The 25795-nt window shown below is 50.9% G+C and overlaps 1 protein-coding gene across 1 annotated transcript in view; it reads left to right on the top strand.

The window, feature by feature from the left end:
- Positions 1 to 25795, top strand: part of Slc1a7 (solute carrier family 1 member 7) — a 56472-nt gene that overhangs the window by 18685 nt on the left and 11992 nt on the right. The window contains exons 3-4 of the mRNA XM_045139295.1: positions 12364 to 12579; positions 25193 to 25235. Coding sequence (XP_044995230.1) covers positions 12364 to 12579; positions 25193 to 25235 — 259 coding nt within the window. The remainder of the gene's footprint in view (positions 1 to 12363; positions 12580 to 25192; positions 25236 to 25795) is intronic.

Genomic DNA, 25795 nt, shown 5'->3' with positions numbered 1-25795 from the left:
TGTGTGCGTGCGTGTAAGCGTTCCCAACCACGCACACTCCGTCAGGGCTGGAATTTGGGTCATCAGCCCTCCTTCTTTTCACACATACCCAGACAAGAGCTACGCAAGGAACTTGGGGTGGTTAACACAACATCTGGAGCCAGCCCGAGCCTCCAATTCTCTTCTTTTCTTTTCTTTTCTTTTCTTTCTTTTCTTTCTTTCCTTCTTTCTTTCTCCCTTTCTGTCCTCCTTCCTTCCTTCCTTCCTTCCTTCCTTCCTTCCTTCCTTCCTTCCTTCCTTCCTTCCTCCCTCCCTCCCTCCCTCCCTCCCTCCCTCCCTCCCTTCCTTCCTTCCTTCCTTCCTTCCTTCCTTTCCTTCCCCTTCATTCTTTCCTTCCTCCCTTCCTCCCTCATTTCTTTTTTTCTTTCTTTCCTTCCTTTCTTCCCAAACCCTACTCTCCCCGTTCCTTCTTTCTTCTACCAGGCACCATTCAAGGAGAACTGAAGCCACGTGCTTGTGATTCACCAGGCTGAGCATGGCAGAGCGATTGTTAGCGCCACCTCACAGCCAAGTCTGTGTGTGTGTGTGTGTGTGTGCACACGCGCGCGTGTGTGTGTGCACATGCGTGTGCACTCGGTGTGGGAAGCTTCGTCTGTACATCACTCATGGGATGCATGGGTACGTCTGTGTGTGTTGTTTTCCTCGTAAGACTTTTCAACGGATTTTTTTTTTTTTCTTAGACTCAGGAAGTCATGTTTGGCCAAAATCGTCTCTCCACCCCCTCTCCCCTGTGCCAAGGAACTGCAGCTTGGCAGCCAGCTCCAACACACCCACGTTCCCACTCTTGGAGATGGGCCTGGGCCAAGCTGCCTTTGAGTCTGGCCTGGGAGCCAGTGTGCCGGGCAGCCAGGCGGGCTCCGCAGGATGGGCAAGAGGGTGACATGCAGGCGGGAACTGTGTGTGTGTGTGTGTGTGTGGCCTCGGGGCCAAATCGGACCTGGCAGGAGATCTCTGGACTGGGCGCTGAAGTCAATCAAGGCTGCCACTCGGAGCGCAGCTCTGTGGGATCTTCAGTGGGAGCCAGGGAGCTGTTCTTGGCTCCTCTTGCCTAGTCAGCTGAGAGCTTTGCTCATCAAAAGGGGGAACATGACCCCAGCCAAGGGCTGTGGGTGCGGTGGGGTGGGGCAGACCTTCAGTTTGGTAACTCTGAATGTCCCTAGCCCATTCCACATACACATGCTCTTGCTGTTTTCCACTTAAACATCCTTTTTTTTTTTTTTTTTTTTTTTTATAGACTTATTTGAGAGAGAATGGGCCCACCAGGGCTTCCGGCCACTGCAAACAAACGCCAGACGTGTGCGCCCCCTTGTGCATCTGGCTAACGTGGGTCCTGGGGAATCGAACCTGGGTCCTTTGGCTTTGCAGGCAAGCGCCTTAGTCGCTAAGCCATCTCTCCAGACCCCATTTAAACTTCCCATGTACTCTCCCATTCGTGGTGGAGAACCTCCATTCTATACTCCATGGGAAAGATAGCTACAGGTGAATGGCTGAGAAGGGAGGGTAGTTGGACTTGAACTCTGAGAGCTATAACTGTGCCCCCCCAACCCACTCCCAGCTTCAGCTTTTTAAAAAATATTTTGTTTTTATTTGGTTATTTAAAAGAGAGAGAAAGAGGCAGAGAGAGAGACACAGAGAAAGGGAGATAGAGAGTGAATGAGAATGGGCGCGCCAGGGCCTCTGGCCACTGCAAACGAACTCCACACGCATGCGCCCCCTTGTGCATCTGGCTTACGTGGGTCCTGGGGCATCGAACCTGGGTCCTTTGGCTTCGCAAACAAGCGCCTTAACCGCTCAGCCATCTCTCCAGCCCCCAGCTTCAGCTTTTTAAAAAAATTTTTATTTATTTATTTGAGAGTGACAGAGAGAGAAAGAGTCAGAGAGAGAGAGAAAGAGAGAGAGAGAGAGAGAATGGGCGCGCCAGGGCTTCCAGCCTCTGCAAACAAACTCCAAACGCGTGCACCCCCTTGTGCATCTGGCTAACATGGGTCCTGGTGAACTGAGCCTCGAACCGGGGTCCTTAGTCTTCACAGGCAAGCGCTTAACCACTAAGCCGTCTCTCCAGCCCCAGCTGCAGCTTTTGATCCGGTTCAAGCATACCAGTTGCCCAAGTCTTCCTCCAGGTGTCTAGGGCCTGGAAAGGTAGGAGCTTCAGAGGGCAGCAGGGTTCTGGAAGATTCTTTTCCCTAGAGAAAGGTTTCTTCCTGGCACTGAGACAAGGTTAACCAGCCCATGCGATGGAGGGGATCCATCACGGAGGACGTGGCTCTTTGTCCCCTGAGGCATGTGCGCAGAAGAGCTAGGGGAAGGCTGGAGAGATGGCTTGGCAGTTAAGGTGCTTGCCTGCAAAGGCTAAGGACCCAGGTTCGATTCCCCAAGACCCATGTAAACCAGATGTACAAGGTGGCTCATGTATCTGGACTGGAGTTTGTTGGCAGCGCCCCCCCCAAAAAAAAATCAATAACAAAAGAAGAGCTAGGGGAGTTTCTCATTTGGGGGCAGCTGTAATTTCGTGAACTGGCATCAAGGCACAGGAATGGATGGGCACAGCCATCTGGGACTCGTAACTAGGCGGGCGCTGATGTGGCACTTGCTGTCAGCTGCCGGGCTCATTGTCTGCTTGGGGGAAAGCAGTCAGCCAAGATGTTTGGAAGAGGGGACCCTCTCACCCCCGGACACCCCCTAGATGTTTGTTGCCTATGGGGGAGATGACCCTAGGGGGGGGGGCAAATTGGGAGGTCAGTCACGATTAGAACCCAAGAACTTGACCCAGGATCTCAGGTTCCTTTCTGTTCCTCGGGTCTCCCAGTGCGGGGGTTCAGGGGGTTGTTGTGGCTGAATATCGGGCTAGCCAACTCCAGGTCCCTGTGTATTCACGTTGTGTGACTGCAGAGGTTCCTTCCAGAGTCACAGTTGGCTATGTCTTAAGCTCCTTCGTGCCTCTGCCCTTTTCCCAGCTGCTCTCCCTCTGACCCGGTCACCTGCTACCTACTCCAGGTGCCCTCTGGGTCTCAAACTCAGGACAAGTCTGTGCCAGCCTTGAGTCTTTACCCCTGCCCCCCCCCCCACCACACACACACACCATCAGGCTTCTGCCGCCCAGCCCTTCAGTGGTCCCATTCACTAGGTGACTCACTAGGCTACCGTTCAACTTCCCTCCCAGGCATCCCAGTGATCCTGCCCTGTGACTGTCCAAGCCAAGTGTGGTCCTAGCACGTGTCAGTGTTCTGGCTCATTGTGTCACATTTGGCCATGGGTCCCTCACCCAGCACATCGGCTGCTCCTCCAGGCTCCCTGTGCACAAATCTGATCCACATGCTGCCAGGGGCCTTGGCCAAGCCATGGTTTAAAAAAAAAAAAAAAAAAAAAAGCCAGAAAGGAGAGGGCTCAAAACAGAGCCCTGGGCTGGAGAGATGACTTAGTGGTTAAAGTGTTTGCCTGCAAAGCCAAAGGACCCAGGTTCGATTCCTCAGGACGCAGGATAGCCAGACTCATAAGGGGGTGCGTGTGTCTGGAGGTCGTTTGCAGTGGCTGGAGGCCCCGGTGCGCCCATTCTCTGTCTCTCTCCCTGTCAATCTCTCTCTCTCACTCTCTCCCTCTCTGCCTCTTTCTTTTTTTTTTTTTTAATTTTTATTTATTTATTTGAGAGTGACAGACACAGAGAGAAAGACAGATAGAGAGGGAGAGAGAGAATGGGCGCGCCAGGGCTTCCAGCCTCTGCAAACGAACTCCAGACGCGTGCGCCCCCTTGTGCATCTGGCTAACGTGGAACCTGGGGAACCGAGCCTCGAACCGGGGTCCTTAGGTTTCACAGGCAGGCGCTTAACCGCTAAGCCATCTCTCCAGCCCTCTTTGTTTTTTTTTTAATTTTTTTTTGTTCATTTTTATTTATTTGTTTGAGAGTGACAGACAGAGAAACAGAGGCAGATAGAGAGAGGAGAGAGAGAATGGGCATGCCAGGACTTCCAGCCACTGCCAATGAACTCCAGATGCGTGCGCCTCCTTGTGCATCTGGCTAACATGGGTCCCGGGGAATCGAGACTCGAACCGGGGTCCTTAGGCTTCAGAGGCAAGTGCTTAACCACTAAGCCATCTGCCTCTTTCTTGAGAAGACCAACTGCCTGTCCTATTACCAACTCTTCATTTGTGACAAGAAGTTCTAGTGCCAACTGCCTCAAAGTCACAGACACGGTGCCTAGACGTATCCCTAAGCCTAGCCAAGGGACGAAATCTGGCTTAAATGACTTGTTCCCAGGGAACCGATAACCGATGTTCAGATGCACCAGAGCTCCGGAGTCACCCCCAGTCTGTCCAGAACGTTCCGCCCGCCCCTCATATCAGCAAGGCTACACCTGGCTGGTGTCAGGGACTGGGTTCTGGGGACCTAGAACTGAGCCAGATAAGCAGCCTTGAATTCTTGATCCTCCTGCCTTGGCCTCCCAAGGGTTGGGATTACAGACACCGGCACCATACCTGTCCACCAAGCATCATTTTAAGGCAAGGTTGGCTCTCAGGAGGAGCTGACACCATCCTGCTTCTCCTCTAGCGGGGGCTGCAGAGATGGCTTAGCGGTTAAGGTGTTTGTTTGCCTGCAAAGCCAAAGGACTCCAGTTCGATTCCCCAGGACCCACGTAAGTCAGATGCATCTGGAGTTCATTTGCAGCGCCCATTCTCTCTTTCTCTCTAACTACCTCTTTCTCTCTCAAATGAATAAATAAAATATTTAAAATTAAAAAAGAGAGAGAGAGAGAACTGAAGCCGGGCGTGGTGGCACACACGCCTTTAATCCCAGCACTCGGGAGGCAGAGGTAGGAGGATCGCCATGAGTTCGAGGCCACCCTGAGAATCCATAGTGAATTCCAGGTCAGCCTGGGCTAGAGTGAGTCACTACCTCAAAAAAAAAAGAAAGGAAAAAAGAAAAGAAAAGAAAAGAAAGAAAGAAAGAGAGAAAAAAGAAAAAAAAGAGGGCTGCAGAGATGGCTTAGTGGTAAAGGCACTTTCTGGAAATGCCTAACAACCTGGATTTGATTCCCAGTACGCACATACAGCCAGATGCACAAAGTAGTGCATGCATCTGGAGTCCGTTTGCAGTGGCTGGATGCCCTGGAGTGCTTGTTCATATTCTCTCTGTCCCTCCCCTTTCTCCCCTTGCAAATAAATAAAAATATTAAACAAAAAAAGATGGGCTGACTAGAAAGCTTTTCTATTTTAATAAAAATAATTTTATATGATCAAAAAAAAAAAAAAAAGGTGGGCTGGAGAGATGGCTTTGTGGTGAAGGAGCTTGCCTGCAAAGCCAAAGAAAGGACTCAGGTTCGATTCCCCAGGACCCACGTAAGCCAGATGCACAAGGCGGCACACGTGTCTGGAATTTGTTTGCAGCAGCTGGCAGCCCTGGTGTGCCCATTCTCTCTCTCTCTCTCTCTCTCTCTCTCTCTCTCTCTGTGTGTGTGTGTATGTGTGTGTGTGTGTGCGCCTTGCTCCCTATTTCTCTCTCAAATAGATAGAAATAAAATAGTTTTTAAAAGAAACAGTTGGGCATGGAGGTGTACTCCTGGCACTCAGGAGGCAGAGGTAGGAGGATCACCGTGAGTTCGAGGCCACCCTGAGACTACATAGTGAATTCCAGGTCAGCCTGGTCCAGAGCGAGACCCAACCTCGAAAAACCAAAAAAAAGGAAGGAAGGAAAAACGGATGCTCTATAACTTGCCCCTAAAGCTCCCAGCTATTCATAACCTAGCTGGGGTCTCATGGAGGCTTTGACAAGGAGAACACAGAGAGGGAAGAGCAGGAATGGGGGGAGCAAGGGGACCTAATTAATCCCTTGTCTTCCCCACTTCACACTCCTCCATCTCGTGCCATACTCCGTGGTGTAGTCCTTGGGGGGTGGGGTCCTAGGTGGGCATTCTGTAACAAAGTGGCACAGGGCTCAGAATTCCTGGGCCAGAGAGGTGACCGAGATGGCTGTGACCAGGGGATGCCTCTCCAGTTCATGATGCTATAAGCTGACCTTGGACCCGTGCTTGGTTGACGAAGCCACTGCTAAGGTTGTTTCGGGAGCCCTGGGGACCACCAGGGTGGAGGCAAGTGCAGTGACCCAAAGAATTCACACAGTTTCAAGGGCAGAAGGGGGGGTCACTGGAGGAACCCCCCTGAAGTCTGGGGGAGGGCTGCCAGAATCTGATCAGTGAGGTGTGTGGGTACAGCGCACAAATAAAGCCTTGAGTGAGTCTCTTCCAAGGCCACTCACTGCTGTCGCCACCTGGTCTAAGGTGAGGTCACAGGTCCCCCCCTGGAGGTTGGTGGGGGGACTGGATGTGGGGGGAGCTTGCAGCCGGAGCTAGGGCAGGCACGGCCACCCTTCCTGAACTCATGCAAGTGGAACAATTGCCAGGTTGGGACAGACTGGGGCTGGGAGTCTGGCCAGCTCCTTTGCTGGTTTATCTGTAATCACTGTAATCTCTTGATACCCGATCTCTGGGCACCCAGTGAGGGGGGGGGTGCAGATGGCTTCAGAGCAGATTTAGGCCCCTGGGCCCTCATCTTCATTGGGGCCCTTTTTTTAATATTATATTTTTATTTATTTATTTGACAGAGAAAGGGGGAGAGAGAGAGAGAGAGAGAGAGAGAGAGAGAATGGACGCGCCAGGGCCTCCAGCCACTGCAAACGAACTCCAGACACGGCGCGCCCTTGTGCATCTTGCTTGCTTACGTGGGTCCTGGGGAATCGAACCAGGCAGGGTCTTTTGGCTTTGCAGGCAAACGCCTTAACCGCTAAGCCATCCCTCCAGCCCTTTGTTTTGGTCTTTGGTTTGTCTTTCCTTCTGTCTTTTTTTCTTTGCCTGAGGTAGGCTCTCACTCTAGCTCAGGCTGACCCGGAATTCACTATGTAGTCTCAGGGTGGCCTTGAACTCACAGCAGTCCTCCTACCTCTGCCTCCCAAGTGCTGGGATTAAAGGTGTGCGCCACCACGCTAAGGCTGGAGGTGGGACCAACAAGGTTGCCTACTGTGCCCACTTTAAGTCATCACAGAGCCAGAGCAACATTGGAGGACAAATTTGGGGTACCTCCCATTCCATGTGGAAGCCTTGGTGGGGTTCTAAGTCAAATCCTCGTCCCAGTCTTTTCTTTGAAAATATTTATTTAGAAGCTGAGCATGGTAGTACGTGCCTTTAATCCCAGCACTCAGGAGGCAAAGATAGGAGGATCATCACGAGTTCAAGTCCATGTGAGACTTCATAGTGAATTCCAGGTCAGCCTGGGCTAGAGTGAGACCCTACCTCAAAACAACAATAACAAAAACTTATTGATTGATTTATTTGAGAGAGAGAGAGAGAGAGAAAGAGAGAAAGAATAGGCACACCAGGGCTTCTTGCCACTGTAAGCAAACTCAAGATGCATGCACCACAAATACATACATACACACATACTTTAAAAAGAAAAGGCAGGGCTGGGGAGATGGCTTAGTGGTTAAGCGCTTGCCTGTGAAGCCTGAGGACCCCAGTTCGAGGCTTGATTCCCCAGGACCCACGTTAGCCAGATGCACAAGGGGGCGCACGCGTCTGGAGTTCGTTTGCAGAGGCTGGAGGCCCTGGCATGCCTATTCTCTCTCTCTCTCTCTCTCTCTCCCTCTGTCTGTCACTCTCAAAGAAATAAAATGAATAAATAAATAAGATAAAGCCGGGGTGTAAAAAAGAAAAGAAAAGAAAAGAAAGACAAGGCAGTTTGAGTGCAGGAATAGGCGGTTTTGAAGCAGCCAAACGGGTGCAGAGGAGCTCAGGCAGGGCCAAATTTCAGCACACTGTAGAATTTGCCCCGTGTATGAGAGGGAGAACTAAGCTTTCCTGAGATTTGAGGGGGTAAGGGTAAGCGAAGCACCCCTGAAGTTTATGAAAACAGACAAAGCACAAAACCCAGAAAGACTTTTCTAATTAAAAAGAAAATTGTTACTTTTTTATTTGAGAGAGAGAAAGAAAGAGGCAGATAAGAGAGAATGGGCATGCCAGGACCTCCAGCCACACAAAAACAAAGAAACATACAAAAAAAAACCAGACACATGCGCCACCATGTGCATCTAGCTTTATGTGGGTTCCTGGGGAATTGAACCTGGGTCCTTAGACTTCCCAGGCAACTGCCTTAACCTCTAGGCCATCTCTCCAGCACTGTAACTTTTTTTTTTTTTTCAAGGTAGGCTATCACTCTAGCCCAGGCTGACCTGGAATTCACTATGGAGTCTCAGGGTGGCCTCAAATTCACAGTGATCCTCCTACCTCTGCCTCCCAAGTGCTGGGATGAGAGGCATGTGTGCCACCACGCCCGGTTTAAGGTTACTTTTTAAAATATGTTATTTTTATTTATTTATTTGAGAGAGAGAGAGAGCGAGACAATGAATGGATGCACCAGGCTCTCCAGCCTCTGCAAATGAACTCCAGATGCATGCACCACCTTATGCATCTGGCTTACACAGGTTCTGGGGAATCGAACCTGGATCCTTTGGCTTTGCAGGCAAGTGCCTTAACCGCTAAGCCATCTCTCCAGCCCTAAGGTTACTTTTGTGAGATCTTACAAGCAGCACCATGATGGTGCTTGCAAGAATAGGAAGCCCCATGGACAAACACACGCATGTGTGTGCGTGCATACATACACACCCAGTCTAGAAAGAAAAGTTGCTGGTAGTTTTCTTCGGGTGATGGAAGAAGGGACCCTTGTGGGTTTTCCCCTCATTTGTTTGTTTGTTTTGTTGGTTTGTTGGTTTTTCGAGGTAGGGTCTCCCTCTAGCCCAGGCTAACCTGGAATTCACTATGTAGTCTCAGGCTGGCCTCGAACTCACGGCGATCCTCCTACCTCTGCCTCTTGAGCGCTGGGATTAAAGGCGTGTGCAACCATGCCTGCTTCTTTCCTTGTTTTTCAAGGTAGCGTCTCTGTCTAGCCCAGGCTGACCCGGAATTCACTATGTAGTCTCCAGCTGACCTCGAACTCACGCCAATCCTCCTACCTTTGCCTCCCGAGTGCTGGGATTAAGGGCGTGCGCCACCACGCCCGGCTCATTTGTGGTTTTTGGTTTTCCTGTGAGCATGTCCTGTGTGGTAGAAAGCATGACCATGGGCAAGTGTTCCTGGCAGCATCTGAAATTACCATTTTCCTGGAACTTTTGTGTTCTGACGTTCAGAAAAGAACGTCATTCCACCCTTAACTTTGGGCGTCGGCGATGCCTCGCTGAATCGTTACGCCAGCTGCAGTTGTCAGTAACATTTTCTAGTAGTGTCAGAGGAGAAACAGTGATAGAACCCTCTCCCAAGTACACCCCTGCGCCATCAGGCCCAGCTTACAGACAGACAAAAAAGTAGGAGGGCTGGAGGGATGGCTTAGCGGTTGAGGCGCCTGCCTGCAAAGCCAAAGGACCCAGGTTCGAGTCCCCAGGACCCACGTTAGCCAGATGCACAAGGTGGCACAGGCGTCTGGAGTTCTTTGCAGGGGCTGGAAGCCCTGGCGTGCCCATTCTCAGCCTCTCTCTCTCTTGCTCTAATAAATAAAAAAAAATTTAAAAAAAAAGTAGAAGGAAACGTGAAATTCCCTATTTTCTTTTTTTCTTCTTTTTGCATGTGTATGAGTGTGCACGGTGTGCAAGCATGCTCATGTGCGTGTGGGTGCTCGTGTGCGCGTGTGTGCGTCCACATGGCTTCCTCAAGAACTCTCTAGTTACTGAACTCTGAGCTCGTCCATTCAGCTAGTCTAACCAAATAGACTAGACTATTGGGCTCACAGGCTCCAGATAGAAATGACCCTTCTGGGCTGGAGAGAGATGCTCTAGCTGTTTAGGCGCTTGCCAGTGAAGCCTAAAGAACTCATGTTCGGGCTGGAGAGACGGCTTAGCGGTTAAGCGCTTGCCTGTGAGTCCTAAGGACTCCGGTTCGAGGCTCGGTTCCCCAGGACCCACGTTAGCCAGATGCACAAGGGGGCGCACGCGTCTGGAGTTCGTTTGTAGTGGCTGGAGGCCCTGGCGCATCCATTCTCTCTCTCTCTGTCTCTGCCACTTTCTCTCTCTGTAGCTCTCAAATAAGTAAATAAATAAATAAGAACTCATGTTCAAATGTCCAGGTCCCACGTAAGCCAGACGCACAGTGATGCAAACATGCATTGCTGTACACGCACAGAAGAGGGGTGGTGCACACGTCTGGAGTTCATTTGCAGTGGCTGAAGGCCCTGGCACGCCCATTCCCTCCTCTCTCTCTCTCTCTGCCTCTTTCCCTCTCTTACTCTCAAAAAAAAAAAAAAAAAAAAAAAAAGCCAGGTGTGGTGGCACACACCTTTAATCCCAGCACTGGGGAGGCAGAGGCAGGAGGATGGCCGTGAGTTCAAGGCCACCCTGAGACTCCATAGTGAATTCCAGGTCAGCCTGGGCCAGAGTGAGACCCTACCTCGAAAAGCAAAACTAATTAAGCAAATAAATGGCCCTTCCTTGACACCTTCCTTTGTCACACTGATTTGTCCACCATTGGCTATGGTCACTTGCATGCCATCGTGTCTCTGTCCTTGCCTGTCCACTTCGCTAATTGCTGTCACAGCTGGGACAGGGCCCGACGTTGCCTCAGGCGCGGTGTGGCGGGGGGCGGGGGGGGGGCCTGCGTGACAAAGAACACAGGTTCGGAGAGACGGACCCGGGTCTGCGGGGACCAGGCTTCCCCGTGGCCTGCGGAGAGGAGACCTTGTCCGTGGGATTCTGTCACGGAGGGAGGACCAGGGTAACCTCTCTTTGGAGAATGATCCCCTCAGCGCCATTTCCCTGGGTTGACAATCCCATTATGAGCCTTTGGGATTTACATCTGACTCCTACCCTAAGCCCATCACCAACATATGGCATCCCCTGCAGGAGGAGGATGGGGCCTGGGAACACTCATTCATTCATTCATTTATTCATTCATTCATTCCATCCATCAGTCTCTCTTTTACCCAGCCCCCTCCCTGCCCCCCGCTGTGGATCCGTGGACCTATGGTCTAGACTAGCTTATTCACCCTTCAGATTCCAGTTCAGCCTAAAGATGCCTCGGGAAACATCAGGGGTGGGGACGGAAGGAAAACACGGGGGTGGGGGGGTCAGTGGGCTGTGGGGGATGAGGCCCGAGGTCAGGAGCGGTCACCAAGGGGAAGGGACACTGGCCCGAGTCTGAGAGAGGCTCAGGCCTGGGGTAGACACGTTCAGCAGGCTGACCCTGCACTGGCCATGATAGGAGAGCAAGGCGGAGGGATTATCTTCTGTTGTTTACACGATTAAAACCAGACAAATACTTCCTTTATCTAAAAGAATGAAAGGGCTTTGCAGGGGAATGAAGAGGGGGGGGGGAATCCTTTTGGCAGAAAAAAATAAAGCCTAGGCATTTCCTTAATTAATCTTTCCCCACCCCACCCCAGCCCCAAAAGCAAAAGCCATTCCCTCCCTCCACACTGCCTTGGTGAGGGATGTCTAGGCCCAGGCTCTTGCTAGGAGCGATCCCTCTTGAGGCTTCAGTTTTTTTTTTAATATTTTTTAATTTTTTTTCATTTATTTTTATTTATTTATTTGAGAGCGACAGACACAGAGAGAAAGACAGATAGAGGAAGAGAGAGAGAATGGGTACACCAGGGCTTCCAGCCTTTGCAAACGAACTCCAGACGCGTGCGCCCCCTTGTGCATCTGGCTAACGTGGGACCTGAGGAATTGAGCCTCGAACCGGGGTCCTTAGGCTTCACAGGCAAGCGCTTAACCGCTAAGCCATCTCTCCAGCCCCAGTGTTAATCTTTATACTCCTATAGCTATAGGAGAGAATATAAGAGCGATTCTCCTAAAAGCTAGACCTCTTAGAGAACGTCAAGGTGGCTTCCCTTGGGTCTGTTGAGGTTGTTTCAGATGGAAGAGTGATTTGCATGTCAGAAGTCACAAGGCCAGGGTTGGAGAGATGGCTTAGTGGTTAAGGCGTTTGCCTGCCAAGCCTAAGGACCCGGGTTCAACTCCCCAGGATGCACGTAAGCCAGGCGCACAAGGTGGTACATGGTGGCGCACGCCTTTAATACCAGCACTCGGGAGGCAGAGGTAGGAGGATCGCCGTGAGTTCGAGGCCAGCCTGGGCTAGAGTAAGACCCTACCTCAGCCTAAAAAAGGGAAAGTGACCCGGGTGTCAGAGAGACCGCAGAGTGGTAAGAGATAGTAGGAGAGTCAGTGACTGGGTGACGGCGTGGAGAACTCCCTGGGGGCACTGGGCACCGTGGGAGGAGCCACAGTGAGGTACACCTGAGTGCTTGGCCGAGGTCTTTTGCTGCCCACTGACCTGACCTCCCCCCCTTGTCCTCCAGCTTGATGTCGGGCCTCGCCTCCCTGGACGCCAAGACCTCCAGCCGCCTGGGCATCCTCACCGTGGCGTATTATCTGTGGACCACCTTCCTGGCCGTCGTGGTGGGCATCATCATGGTCTCCATCATCCATCCGGGTGGCGCGGCTCAGAAAGAGACGACCGAGCAGAGCGGGAAGCCAGTCATGAGCTCGGCTGATGCCCTGCTGGACCTTGTCAGGTAGCTGTTCCCCCACATCCTCCGGGGGAAGACCCAGGCCTGGCACAGGGGGCCCCCCCCATGGGACCTCCACAGGGGCAGGGTAGGGAGCGGGACTGGGGCCACGGGACAGCAAGGGACAGAACGAACTTGGCGCAGAAGCCGAGACGTCCTGATGTCACACTGCGACATGTCTCTGCCTGTTCCCTAGCCCTTGGGCGACCCGCTGGCGACCCAGTGTGCCAGAACAGGGTCCGTGAGTTGACAAAGGACTGTAAATAGGGATCCAGTCCAAAAGGAGGAAGGCCAGCAGTTAGGAGAGCCTCTGTTTACTTTGCACAGATTAGGAAGCGAGGTTCAGGAAAGTGAGGTGGGGGCTGGAGAGATGGCTTAGAGGTCGGGGGGCCCTTGCCTGCAAAGCCTAAGGACTCATGTTCGACTCTCCAGGTCCCTTGTAAGCCAGATGCACAGTGACACAAGCGTAAGGTGGCATATGCGCACAGCGTGTCTGGAGTTTGATTGCGGTGGCTGAAGGCCCTGGCATGCCCAGTTCTCCCTCTCTCTCTTCCTCTTTCTCTGTCACTCTCAAATGAATAAATAAAAATAAAAAAAAATTAAAAAAAAATAGAGAAGAAGGTGGGGTGGTTTTCCTACCACATCCAGCACAGAGATGAGAATTTTTCCCCAAGTTCTCTGGCTCTCAGGACAGCGGATTTACCACCACTGTGGGCTCCTGGCTTCAACCACAGCAGCTCTGATGATCACACTCCACGGGCTTGAGCCCCCTCCCTTCCCAGGACAGACTCAGCCCGCACTGTATCAAGACCTGCTGCGGGAAGCTCAGTCTCCACGCTGCTGTGCGCCAGGGAAGGGCTCATTATCCCAGAAGAGCAAGACCATGGTATCTAGTCTATTCTAAAAGTTATGTTTTCTCTGGAAAACAAGTTTTATTTATTTATTCATTTTGAAGTACGGTCTCGCTCTAGTCCAGGCTGACCTGGAATTCACTATGCAGTCTCAGGGTGGCCTCGAACTCTCAGGGATCCTCCTACCTCTGCCTCCCCGAGGGCTGGGATTAAAGGTGTGCGCCACCACGCCTGCCTTTCTTTCATTTGTTTGTTTTTTCAGGTAGGGTCTCACTCTAGCCCAGGCTGACCTGGATTTCACTATGTAGTCTCAGGGTGGCCTTGAACTCATGGCGATCCTCCTACCTTTTCCTCCCGAGTGCTGGGATTAAAGGCGTGCACCACCATGCCCAGATTTATTTATTTATTTTGCTATTTGTTATTATTATTATTTTTTTTCGAGGTAGGGTTTCACTGTGGCCCAGGCTGACCTGGAATTCACTATGCAGTCTCAGGGTGGCCTCGAACTCACGGCGATCCTCCTACCCTCTGCCTCCCGAGTGCTGGGATTAAAGGCGTGCGCCACCACGGCCCCGCAAAGTTTTGTTTATTTCTGTGGTGCCTGGGAGTCGAACCCAGGGCCTCATACATGTTTATTTCTCCCCATTGCCCTCACTGAGGCATATCCTTCATATGCCTGTCTCTGTTGTAATCCTTGCCCGGCATGTGTACGGAGAGAGCTCGATGCTTGCTGGATGGATACAGGAATGAGAGGCCTGTGGGGCAATTAGGATCTGAAGCCACAGCGACCCTGAGCAACCGTGGTCCCTGGCCACGCTGAGGGATTAGGTGGTATTAACAGGCCAAGGGTAAGGCTCGGAGGGAAGCATTGAGAGTGCGGGTCCAGGAGACCAAAGCAAGAGGAATTTTTCTTTTTCTTTTTCTTTTGGTTTTTCGAGGTAGGGTGTCACTCTAAGCTCAGGCTGACCTAGAACTCACTCTGTAGTCTCAGGCTGGCCTCGAACTCACGGCGATCCTCCTACCTCTGCCTCCCGGGTGCTGGGATGAAAGGCGTGCGCCACCTCTTGCGGAAGCAGCGGGAATTTTTGAGAGGCCTCGTTTCTGAGATCTGTCACACGCCTAGGATCAGATAGCTGTGATTCATTGTGTCTCAGACTGCGTGGCTCAAGGCAGCCTTTCCTCGGGATGGAAGGAAGGGCTGATGTGAGGCGCCCAGCCTCCCCGCCCCAGCTCTCCCGCACCCCCACGCTCAAGGCTTGCAGGCCCCCACTCACGTGTCAGAGCCAGATGTGCCCAGAGCATTGCCTGCTCTTGGTGGCTTCTCACATGCTGAAATCGATCTTTCCCGCAGAGGTTTGTAAAGGGGTCACGTGGGGAACCAGCCCTGCAAACTCTGCCAGCAAGAAGCTACTGTGGCCCTGAGCAGGCGAGTCCCCTCTCCAGGACTTAGCTTCCCTGGGGTTTTCTTTTTCTTTAATTCTTAAATTTTTCTTTTCTTTTCTTTTTTTTGGGGGGGGTAGGGTCTCACTCTAGCCCAGGCTGACCTGGAATTCACTATGGAGTCTCAGGGTGGCCTCGAACTCACGGCGATCCTCCTACCCTCTGCCTCCCGAGTGCTGGGATTAAAGGTGTGAGCCACCACACCCGGCTCTAAATTTATTTTTATTTGAGACAGAGAGACAAAAAGAGAGAGAGAGAATAGGCACACCAGGGTCTTTCGCCACTACAAAGAAACTCCAGATGCATGTGCCACCTTATGCCTCTGGCTTGTCTGGGACCTGGAGAACCGAACCTGGGTCATTAGGCTTTGCAGGCAAGGGCCATCTCTACAGCCCTTCCCCTGTGGTTTTCAAGATCTCTTCTTTGTATGTGGTTCTACACACAAAGGCCCATAGCCAGGAAGCTCCTGAAGTGGGTTTTTGGTCAGCAGAACAGAGCCCAGCTCCCAACACTGTGACTGCTAGGTGAGGTTTTGCCTAGGAGCCCTCCGAGATGGAACCCCAGCCTTGGAAGTGTATCCCAGTAGAGTCAAGCTTTCGCCCATTATTAGTGAAGCTCTGGGTTTGATACTGGACATCAAAATAATAATAATAATAATAATAATAATAATCATAGAGAAATAAAGAAAGAAATGCAGGCTGGAGGGATGGCTTAGTGGCTAAGGCATTCGCCTGCAAAGCCGAAGGACCCAGGTTCGATTCCCCAGGACCCACATGAGCCTGATACACAAGGGGACGCATGGGTCTGGAGTTTGTTTGCAGTGGCTGGAGGCCCTGGCGCGCCCATTCTCTCTCTCTCTCTCTCTCTCTCTCCCCCTCTTTCTCTGTCAAATAAATAAAATATTGAAGAAAGAAATGAGAGGCTGGTCATGTTGGAAGGATAGCATGGAAGAGTAGACAGCGTATGGCTGGAGGCATGAGATACCTTGGGCATTAGGGAGAGAGCTGCAGGTCCCCATATCAGGGCTGTCCGCCACCTTCCAACGGACAGGCGAGGAAGGTAGGCGCATGGAATGGCCCTTCTCTGATGCCCTGAGAGGCTGTCCAGCAAATGGGGTCATGGGAAAAGAGGGGCCCCAGCGCCTCCTTCTCCATCGGCCCGGCCCAGAGCAGGTGCCTTGCCAAGTGTTGATAACTAAATGAGAGCATACATGAACCAGGACAGAGAACTGGGACCCCGGGGGCGTGGGGGTGGCAAATGTGGCAAACAGAATGCCAGGGAGACACGGGAAATACAGGAAAAGAAGGCTCTGTCTGTGGCTCACCTCTAGGAAGGCTGAGATCTGTGTTCGTGTCTCATAGATGATTCCAGATCACAACAGGCTGTGTCCCGGGCTGACCCGCCAAGACATGAATTCATTTCCCAAGGCTCCCAAGTGGCGGGGTGGCGGGGGTTTGTGGGGGGGGGGGGGTCGAGAAAATTGACATTGGCTCCCAGTGCAGCCTCACAGCAAAGCCGGATGGAACACTAATCAGCTGGCCCCTTCGGGGTTTTTTTTCCCCCCCTGTTTCTTTTTTTCCAACCTTATTAAAACACCAGAGAGATTAAGTAATGACTTGGCTCTATTTGTAGTTCCACGTTACCATCCCGGGGGCTGGATGAAGCTCTCGGGAGCTGTGTTTGCAAAGGAACAATCTCCACCTTGCCCCGGTGGGCAAACACAGACTGGAAATGCACTCGGGCCCATGTCACTGACAGCTGACAATCAACAATCGCAAAGGAGCCTGGGCCGAGCACACAGGCATCTGTCGGTAGGCATGGCTGCTCTCCAGGCACCTTCCGTCTGTGTTCTTTGTTTGCCTCGCTCTAGCTCAGGCTAGACCTAGAATTCACTATGGAGTCTCAGGGTGGCCTCGAACTCACGGCGATGCTCCTACCTCTACCTCCCTAGTGCTGGGATGAAAGGCGTGCGCCACCACGCCAGGCTTCTGCCTGTATTTTATGAAGCTACTACCAGGAACACAGGGCTTGAAAGTTCAGTGTTGTATATTTTTTCAGTTAATAATCCAAAGTGTGATTCTATTTTGTTTCTTTTTGTTTTTGCGAGGTAGGGTCTCACTCTAGCCCAGGCTGATCTGGAATTCACTATGGAGTCTCAGGGTGGCCTCGAACTCTCAGCGATCCTCCTATTTCTGCCTCCCGAGTGCTGGGATTAAAGGCGTGCGCCACCACTCCCGGTGATTCCTTTTTTTTTTTTTTAAATATCTTATTTTCATTTATTTATTTGAGAGAGAGAGAGAACAAGGCAGAGGAAGAGAGACAGAATGGGCATGCCAGGGCCTCCAGCCACTGCAGACAAACTCCAGATGCATGTGTCACCTCGTGCATCTGGCTTTATGTGGATCCTGGGGAATCGAACCGGGGTCCTTTGGCTTTGCAGGCAAGTGCCTTAACCACTAAGCCATCTCTCCAGCCCCTAGAAAATATTTTTATTTATTTATTATTTATTTGAGAGAGAGACTGAATGACTATTGGGTGCCAGCGCTGTCTGCCACTGCAAATAAATTACAGTTGCATGAGCCACTCTGTGCATCTGGTTTTACGTGGCTACGGGGGAATCGAACCCGGCCCATCAGGCTAGCGAGGCCAGATTCTTCCTTAGACACGGGCAGCTCCTGGTCCCCTGTACCTCACGCTCTGGCCACCATGTCTTCAGCTGTGCTTGGCTCCCACCGTCCGTCAGTGTGCATTGGATCACGGTGCGAGAAGGCTGTCCACACTTTTGCTGCTTCATGCACCTTCCAGGAAGGAGGAAGAACGTCAGGACAGGACAGAAGGGAACTGGCTAAAAACAGCTCTTTAGGAATAGGATTTAGTGACATACTCTCACATCTCCGTGGCCACCCCATTGTGACTACAAGAGGGGCTGGAGAGATGGCTCAGTGGTGGTTAAAGGCACTTGCTCGCAAAGCCTGACGGGCCGGGTTTGATTCCCCAGAAGAACCCATGTAAAGCCAGATGCACAACGTGGCACCTGCAGCTGGAGTTCATTTGCAGTGGCAGAAGGCAAGATTCATTCAGTCTCTCTGTCTCTCGCAAATAAATAAATAAATAATTTTTTTTAGGGGCTGGAGAGATGTCTTAGTGGTTAAGGCGCTTGCATGCAAAGCCTAACAACCCAGGTTCAATTCCCCAGGACCCACGTAAGCCAGATACACAAGGTGGTGCACGCATCTGGAGTTTGTTTGCAGAGGCTGAAGGCTCTGCTATGTCCATTCCCTCTCTCTTGCTCTCTACCTCTTTCTCTAATTTTTTTTTGGTTTATTTTTATTTATTTATTTATTTGAGAGCGACAGACAGAGAAAGAGGCAGAGAGAGAGAGAGAGAGAGAGAATGGGCGCGCCAGGGCCTCCAGCCACTGCAGACGAATTCCAGACGCATGCGCCCCCTTGTGCATCTGGCTAACGTGGGACCTGGGGAACTGAGCCTCGAACCAGGGTCCTTAGGCTCCACAGGCAAGCGCTTAACCGCTAAACCATCTTTCCAGCCCTCTACCTCTTTCTCTCTCAAATAAATAACTAAGTAAATAAATAAAATATTTAAAAAAATATATATTTAAAAAAAAACTACAAGAGGGCTGGAGAGATGGCTTAGCAGTTCAGGTGCTTGCTTGCAAAGCCACAGGACCAAGGTTCAATTCCCCAGGACTCATGTAAGCCATTTACACATGGTGGCACATGTGTCTAGAGTTTGCGCACCCATTCTCGCTCTCTCTCAAATAAATAAATAAATAAGATTAACATATATAAAAACAAACTACAAGAGGCTCAGAATCAGGGTTTGATGGCTGGACCCAGGATCCTATACGCTATAAGACTTCTGTCAGCAAGGAAGGAGGGGAGAATGGACACTGGATGGTAATTAGAGGTCCCTGCTACAGTCTGCCTTTTCAATATTTTATTTATTTATCTGACAGAGAAAGGGAGAGAGAGAGGGAATGGGCGTGCCAGGGCCTCCAGCCACTGTAAACCAAGTCCAGATGTGCGCGCCCCCTTGCGCATCTGGCTAACATGGGTCCTGGGGAATCGAACCGGGGTCCTGTAGCTTTGCAGGCAAACGCCTCAACTGCTAAGACAACCCTCCAGCCTCACAATCTGCATTTCAAATTGTCCCTCATGTTAAAGCCTTTTTTTTTTTTCTTTGGGGTCGGGGGAGTTCGAGGTAAGGTCTCACTCTAGCCCAGGCTGACCTGGAATTCACTACGGAGTCTCAGGCTGGCCTCGAACTCACAGCACGATCCTCCCACCTCTGCCTGTCAATACACGTGCTGGGATGAAAGGCGTGCGCCACCACACTCGGTTTAAAGTAAGTCTTAAGGCATGGACCCAATAGACAAAAGTTCCACTCGGTTACTTGTGATCTTTCAAATGCCTTTCAGTTTCTGCTCAGACTAAAGCAGTCCTTCCCTTAAGGTTCATTAAAAAACAACCTTGTAGGGGCTGAGGATGTAGTCTGGATGGCAAAGGGCTTGCCTAGCTTGCATAAAGCCCTGGGTTCGAGTCCCAGTTCTGCATAAACAGAGCATGGGGGCCCGCCTCTGTCACCCCAGTATTTGGGAAGTAGAGACAGGATGATTGGGAGCCCAAGATTGTCCTCAGCGGTACAGCAAGAAAACCACCCAGAACTGACCCTGTGAGGACTGTTGTTTTTGAGGCAGAGTCTCACTCTAGCTCAGGCTGACTGGGAATTCACTATATATTCTTAGGGTGGCCTCAAATTCACAGCGATCCTCCTACCTCTGCCTCCCGAGTGCTGGGATTAAAGGCGTGCGCCACCACACCCGGCAGAAATTACTTTTTTTAAATGTTTTTTTATTTTTTTTTCTTCCAAACTTTTATTAACTTCCATGATTATAAAAAAAATACCCCATGGTAATACCCTCCGTTCTCCCACTTTCCCCTTTGAAACTCCATCATACCCCCTCCCCATCTCAATCACCCTCTCTTTCAATTTTGATGTCATGATCTTTTTCTCCTCTTATGAGGGTCTTGTGTAGGGAGTGTCAGGCACTGTGAGGTCATGGATATCCAGGCCATTTTTGTGTCTCAAGGGAACATGTTGTAAGGAGTCCTACCCTTCCTTTGGCTCTTACATTCTTTCCGCCACCTCTTCCGCATTCGATCCTGAGCCTTGGAAGGTGAGATAGAGATATTGCAGTGCTGAGTACTGCGGTCATTTCTTTCTATCACCATGATACCTTTTGAGTTGTCCCAAGGTCACTGCCATCTGAAAAGAGAAGATTCTCTACCAAATGTGAGAGTAGCATTCATATATGGGTATGAACATTAAGAGAAGTGCTTACTGGGCAGTTTGGTGAGCATAGTATATACATTTAGCCAGACAGCAGCAGACGTTACACCCCTACGGCTCATGACTACCCCTGTTTTAGGTTTTCAGTATCAGGGATGTATTCCCTCCCATGGAGCGGGCCTCCAGTCCAATTAGAGAGCAGTTGGCTTCCACCATGACAGACGTGCCACTATTACAACTGTTGGCTCATCTGGCCTGGCTGGCCAAATATAAGGCTTGCAGTGTCCACTGTTGAGTACCTTCGCTAGTGATTTCTCTCTCTCCCATTGAACTGCACACAGATTGGCTTCTTCCAGCTTTCTGTCAGCTGGTCTACATGGAGGAGGTTATCAGCTCAGTTCCAGCAGGATTTCTCAGTGGCCTTGCAGCCCAAGTATATGGAGTCCTCAGCAATAAAGTTTTTTATTTTTTTTTATTTTTATTATTTTTTTTCAAAGATTCTGACCCTTTATTTTTTTTTAATTTTTTATTTATTTATTTGAGAGCGACAGACAGAGAGAGAAAGACAGATAGAAGGAGAGAGAGAGAGAGAGAGAGAGAGAGAGAGAGAGAGAGAGAGAGAGAGAATGGGCGCACCAGGGCTTCCAGCCTCTGCAAACAAACTCCAGACACGTGCGCCCCCTTGTGCATCTGGCTAACGTGGGACCTGGGGAACCGAGCCTCGAACCGGGGTCCTTAGGCTTCACAGGCAAGCGCTTAACCACTAAGCCATCTCTCCAGCCCAAGTTTTTTATTTTTATTTATTTATTAGAGACAGAGAGAGAATGGGCACGCCAGGGCTTCTAGCCACTGCGATCAAACTCCCGATACATGCACCACCTTGTGCGTCTGGCTTACGTGGGTCCTGGGCAATTGAACCTGGGTCCTTAGGCTTTACAGGCAAGTGCCTTAATCACTAAGCCATCCCTCCAGCCCTGCAGAAAACTATTTAACAGTCCAGTGTAGCAGGGCAACCCCCTCCCCCAGACCCAGGCTCCCAGGACACAGGTGGGCCACTGCAATCTAACGGCTGGGTCATGTGCCCTGGCACCAACTTCCAGACCCACACGCTTCACGTTCCCTTGTTGCCAGAGGTCCTTGCTAGCTCTCTCCTACCCTCTTCCTTCCGCCACACTGAACACGGAGCCCCTCAGCAGCAGAGAAAACTTTGCAGTTTCTGCTCCCTGGCCACGGCCACCGGGAACAAGGGTGAAGAAATAATGCATGTGTCCACGTGCACAGCTCCATGTATGTGTGAGTTGAATCGCCAAAGAGGGGGAGTTTGCCAGGACAAGTAAGTGGGCGGGAAATCCTGGCAGACAGCGGGGGAGGCGGGGTACACTGCCAGCTGGTTCTGGGAAGTGGGAATTCCTGAATAGGAGACTGTCAGCATCTCCCATTCCTAGAAAGGGCATTATGAGGACAGGGCTAGAAACACTCCCAGGACTCTTAGCATGAATTGCCAGATTGCTTCGGAGAGCTCAGTGCAGGGCCACAGAAGGGCATCCATCTCCTTGACTTCACCAGCATGTGCATGGTCATTTTTTATTTATTTATCTATTTATTTTTATTTATTTGAGAGCGACAGACACAGAGAGAAAGACAGAGAGAGAGAGAGAGAGAATGGGCGCGCCAGGGCCTCCAGCCTCTGCAAACGAACTCCAGACGCGTGCGCCCCCTTGTGCATCTGGCTAACGTGGGACCTGGGGAACCGAGCCTCGAACCGGGGTCCTTAGGCTTCACAGGCAAGCGCTTAACCACTAAGCCATCTCTCCAGCCCTCTTTTTATTATTATTATTTATTTATTTGTAAACAGAGAGAGAGAGAGAATTGGTATGCCAGGGCCTCCAGGACTGCAAATGGACTCCAGATGCATAGCACCCTACTTTGTGCATCTGGCTTTACATGGGTACTGGAGAATTGAACTCTGGTCGTTAGCAAGCGCCTTAACCACTGGGCCATCTCTCTGGCCCTGCATTGTCATTTTAATATATTTTATTTATTTGTTTGTTTGTTTGAGAAAGAGAGAGAGAGGGAGGGAGAGAGATAGAAAGGGATGTAATGGGCACACTATGGTCTCCAGCCACTGCAAATGAATTTCACATGCATGTGCCATCTTGTGCATCTGGCTTACGGGAACCCTGGAGAATCAAACCAGGATCCTTTGGCTTTGCAGGCAAATGCCTTAACCGCTAAGCCACCTCTCCAGTCCCCCATGCACTGTCATTTTAGAAAACAGGTTGGTAGTTTGGTCACTGGAAATATCTTACATGTATCGAGAAAACCCAATTTTTGTTTGTTTGTTTGTTTACTTGTTTTGTTTTTCGAGGTAGGGTCTCACCCTGGTCCAGGTTGGACCAAATGTTTGCTAAGTGCCCACTATATTCTGAGAAATCAGCAGAACTCAAAACAGAGGCTTCTGCCTTCCAAGGAGCTGAGATTCTGACAAGACAAGGCATTCAGAAATTGACAAATGAAAGATTTATTTATAAAGTCCCTTTCTTAAAAAAAAAAAGAAAGAAAAGAAAACCTGTAACGTTAGAACAATTTCTTTTAAGCAAACATTCTTTATTTTTATTTATTTATTTGACAGAGAAAGAGAGAGAGAGAGAATGGGCATACCAGGGTCTCCAGTCACTGCAAACGAACTTCAGGCACATGTGCCCCCTTGTGCATCTGGCTTACATGGGCCTTGGGGAATCGAACCTGGGTCCTTTGGCTCTGTAGGCAAACGCCTTAACCACTAAGCCATCCCTCTAGCCCTACAAAGTCCCTTTGTAAAAAATATTTTATTCAGTTTTGTATTTGAGAGAGAAAGAGAATGGGCAGGTCAGGGCCTCCAGCCACTGCAAACAAACTCAAGAAGCATGTGCCCCCTTGTGCATCTGGCTAACGTGGGTCCTGGGGAATCAAGCCTGGGTCCTTGGCTTTGCAGGCAAATGCCTTAACTACTAAGCCATCCCTCCAGCCCGGGAATTTCTAATTCTAATGAATGAAATCTACTGATTCGCTTATTCTGTGAATCTTTCCATACTGGAGTGATAAAATATTAATCACTATGTCCTTCAGTTGTTCCTTTTTCTTTTTATTTAGAACAATTTATTACTGTTTACAGGAGTAGAAACCATAGGCATTTGGGCAACTTCCTCATGTAACTTACTTGTGCCTTCAGGGCCTGCTTGAGCCCGATCACAGATCACAGACATACCACTTCCCCTTGATGATGGACTGCTGCTACATGCACGCCCAACTTTATTGGCCTGGTGGGTCAGATAACACCCAGCTCATAATGGGCAGCTCGGGTGGCATAGTAACTTGATGCCCATTGTCAAACGTTCAGTTTCCACTAAGGCCCAATAGCAGGCCAAGAGCTGTCTCTCAAAGGGAGAATAATTGCCTGCAGATGACGGCGGCGCCTTGCTCCAACATCCCAAGGGCCTCCACTGTGATTCACCCATGGGGGTCTGCCACAGGCTCCAAACAGCATCCCTATCTGCCACCAGCACCTCAAGTACCATCGGATCTGCTGGATCATACGGCCCAAGGGGCAGAAAAGCCTGCAGAGCAGCCTGGACCTATTGGAGAGCCTTCTCTTGTTTTGGGAACCAACAAAAACTAGTAGCTTTCCGGGTCACTTGGTATATGGGACGGAGTATCATATCCAAGTGAGCAATGTGCTGTCTCCAAAATCCATCTAGGCCCACTAGATGCTGTGCTTCTTTCTTAGTGGAAGGAGGGGCCAAATGCAACAAGTTATCCTTCACCTTAGAAGGAATGTCCCTGCGTGCCCCACGCCTCTGAACTAAGGACCCGTGTTTGGTTCCCCAGTATCCATGTGAAGCCAGATGTACAAGGTGGCGCATGCATCTATCTCGAGTTCATTAGCAGCGGCTAGAGGCCCTGGTGTGCCCATTCTCTCTCTCTCTCTAATAAATAAATAAAAATTAAAAAAAATAAAATAAAAGTTTCTGCCAGGTGTGGTGGTGCACGCCTATCATCCCAGCACTCAGGAGGTGGAGGTAGGAGGATCATCAGGTGTTCGAGGTCACCCTGAGACTCCATAGTGAATTCCAGGCAGCCTTAGCCAGAGAGAGACTCTACCTCAAAACCACCCACCCCCAAAATACATAAATAAATAAAATTTCTTTTTCGACTATGGTGTCTCAGGGTGGCCTCGAACTCACGGCGATCCTCCTACCCCTAGAATTCAAAGCATACGCCACCACGCCTGGCTAAATAAAAATATTTTTAAAAGAACACAGAGTTGGGTGTAGTGACGCACGCCTTTAATCCCAGCACTCAGGAGGCAGAGGTAGGAGGATCGCCATGGGTTCGAGGCCACCCTGAGACTCCATAGTGCATTCCAGGTCAGCCTGAGCTAGAGGGAGACCCTACCTCGAAAAACCTAACCAAAACAAAAGGTTGCCAGCCAATGCCTAGGGATCGTTCATTCCAGTAGAGAGAGAGTCAGGTGACTACATAGTGGCAGAGAGAGGATCATAGTCACAGGGGGCTAGACTGTGTGAAGGCTGCTGGCTGATACCATATAAGGAGTTTCCTAGGCAACTGGCCAGAGGTCACAGGTCAGGTGTGCCAGGCTTGGGAAGGAGGTGGCCTCCTATAGCCCCGGGGGTCCTTAGCCGTGGTTGGCAGCTCACGCCCATCTCCCGCAGGCTCCAGCCTGTGCCTGGCAGTGCCCAGCAGACAAGCTTGGACAAAAAGGAAGTGTGCTGGCCTGTGACTGATCTGATTAGCAGTTATCCAGCCAGGACAGCGGGCAGGACGCACAGGAGCGGGGGGGGGGGGGTTGGCGGGGGGGACGGGGGAGGGGGGACATTGCACAAGGCATTGTCATGAGGGGGTGCGCAGTGGCATGGAGGGGAGAGGGATGCAGAAGGGCTCCCCGCTGAAGTTGTGTTGTGATGGTGCAAAGGGCCTTCTCACCTGGCTCTGGAATTTCTCAATTGCTTTCTTCCCAGGAACATGTTCCCTGCCAACCTGGTGGAAGCCACGTTTAAGCAGGTGAGTGGGCACCGGGCACTGGCACAAGTGGGGCAAGAAGGGCAGGGAGGCAGGTCGTCGCATCCAGCCAACTTGTCTCCTGGAGGCACATGCCAGGGGGAGGGGATCTTGGGCAACCTGGATCCTTGGGGAGCCTCCCACGGCCACACCCCTGTCCTGGGTGCCGGTCTCTCACGAAGAAACCCGCTGTAGGGGCTGGAGAGAGGGCTTAGCGGTTAAGGCGCTTGCCTGCAAAGCCGAAGGACCCTGGTTCGAATCCCCGGGACCCACGTAAGCGAGGTGCACAAGGGGGCGCATGCGTCTGGAGTTTGTTGCTGTCTTCACGGTGGCCCACACTGGTGGGGCTAGCTCATTTCCTAGGTGAGAAGTGGGGCTCTGAAAGAGTAGACAGTTGCCCAAGGTTACACTACTTTCAAGAAAAACCAAGTGGGAGCCAGGCACGGTGGCGCACACCTTTCATCCCAGCACTCGCGAGGCAGAGGTAGGAGGATCGCCGTGAGTTCGAGGCCACCCTGAGACGACATAGTGAATGCCAGGTCAGCCAGGGCTAGAGTGAGACC

The sequence above is a fragment of the Jaculus jaculus genome, chromosome 21 (assembly GCF_020740685.1).
Source record: "Jaculus jaculus isolate mJacJac1 chromosome 21, mJacJac1.mat.Y.cur, whole genome shotgun sequence".
Taxonomy (NCBI): Eukaryota; Metazoa; Chordata; class Mammalia; order Rodentia; family Dipodidae; genus Jaculus; species Jaculus jaculus.
The sequence above is the reverse complement of the archived record's forward strand: the minus strand, read 5'-3'. Positions and strand labels throughout refer to the sequence as shown.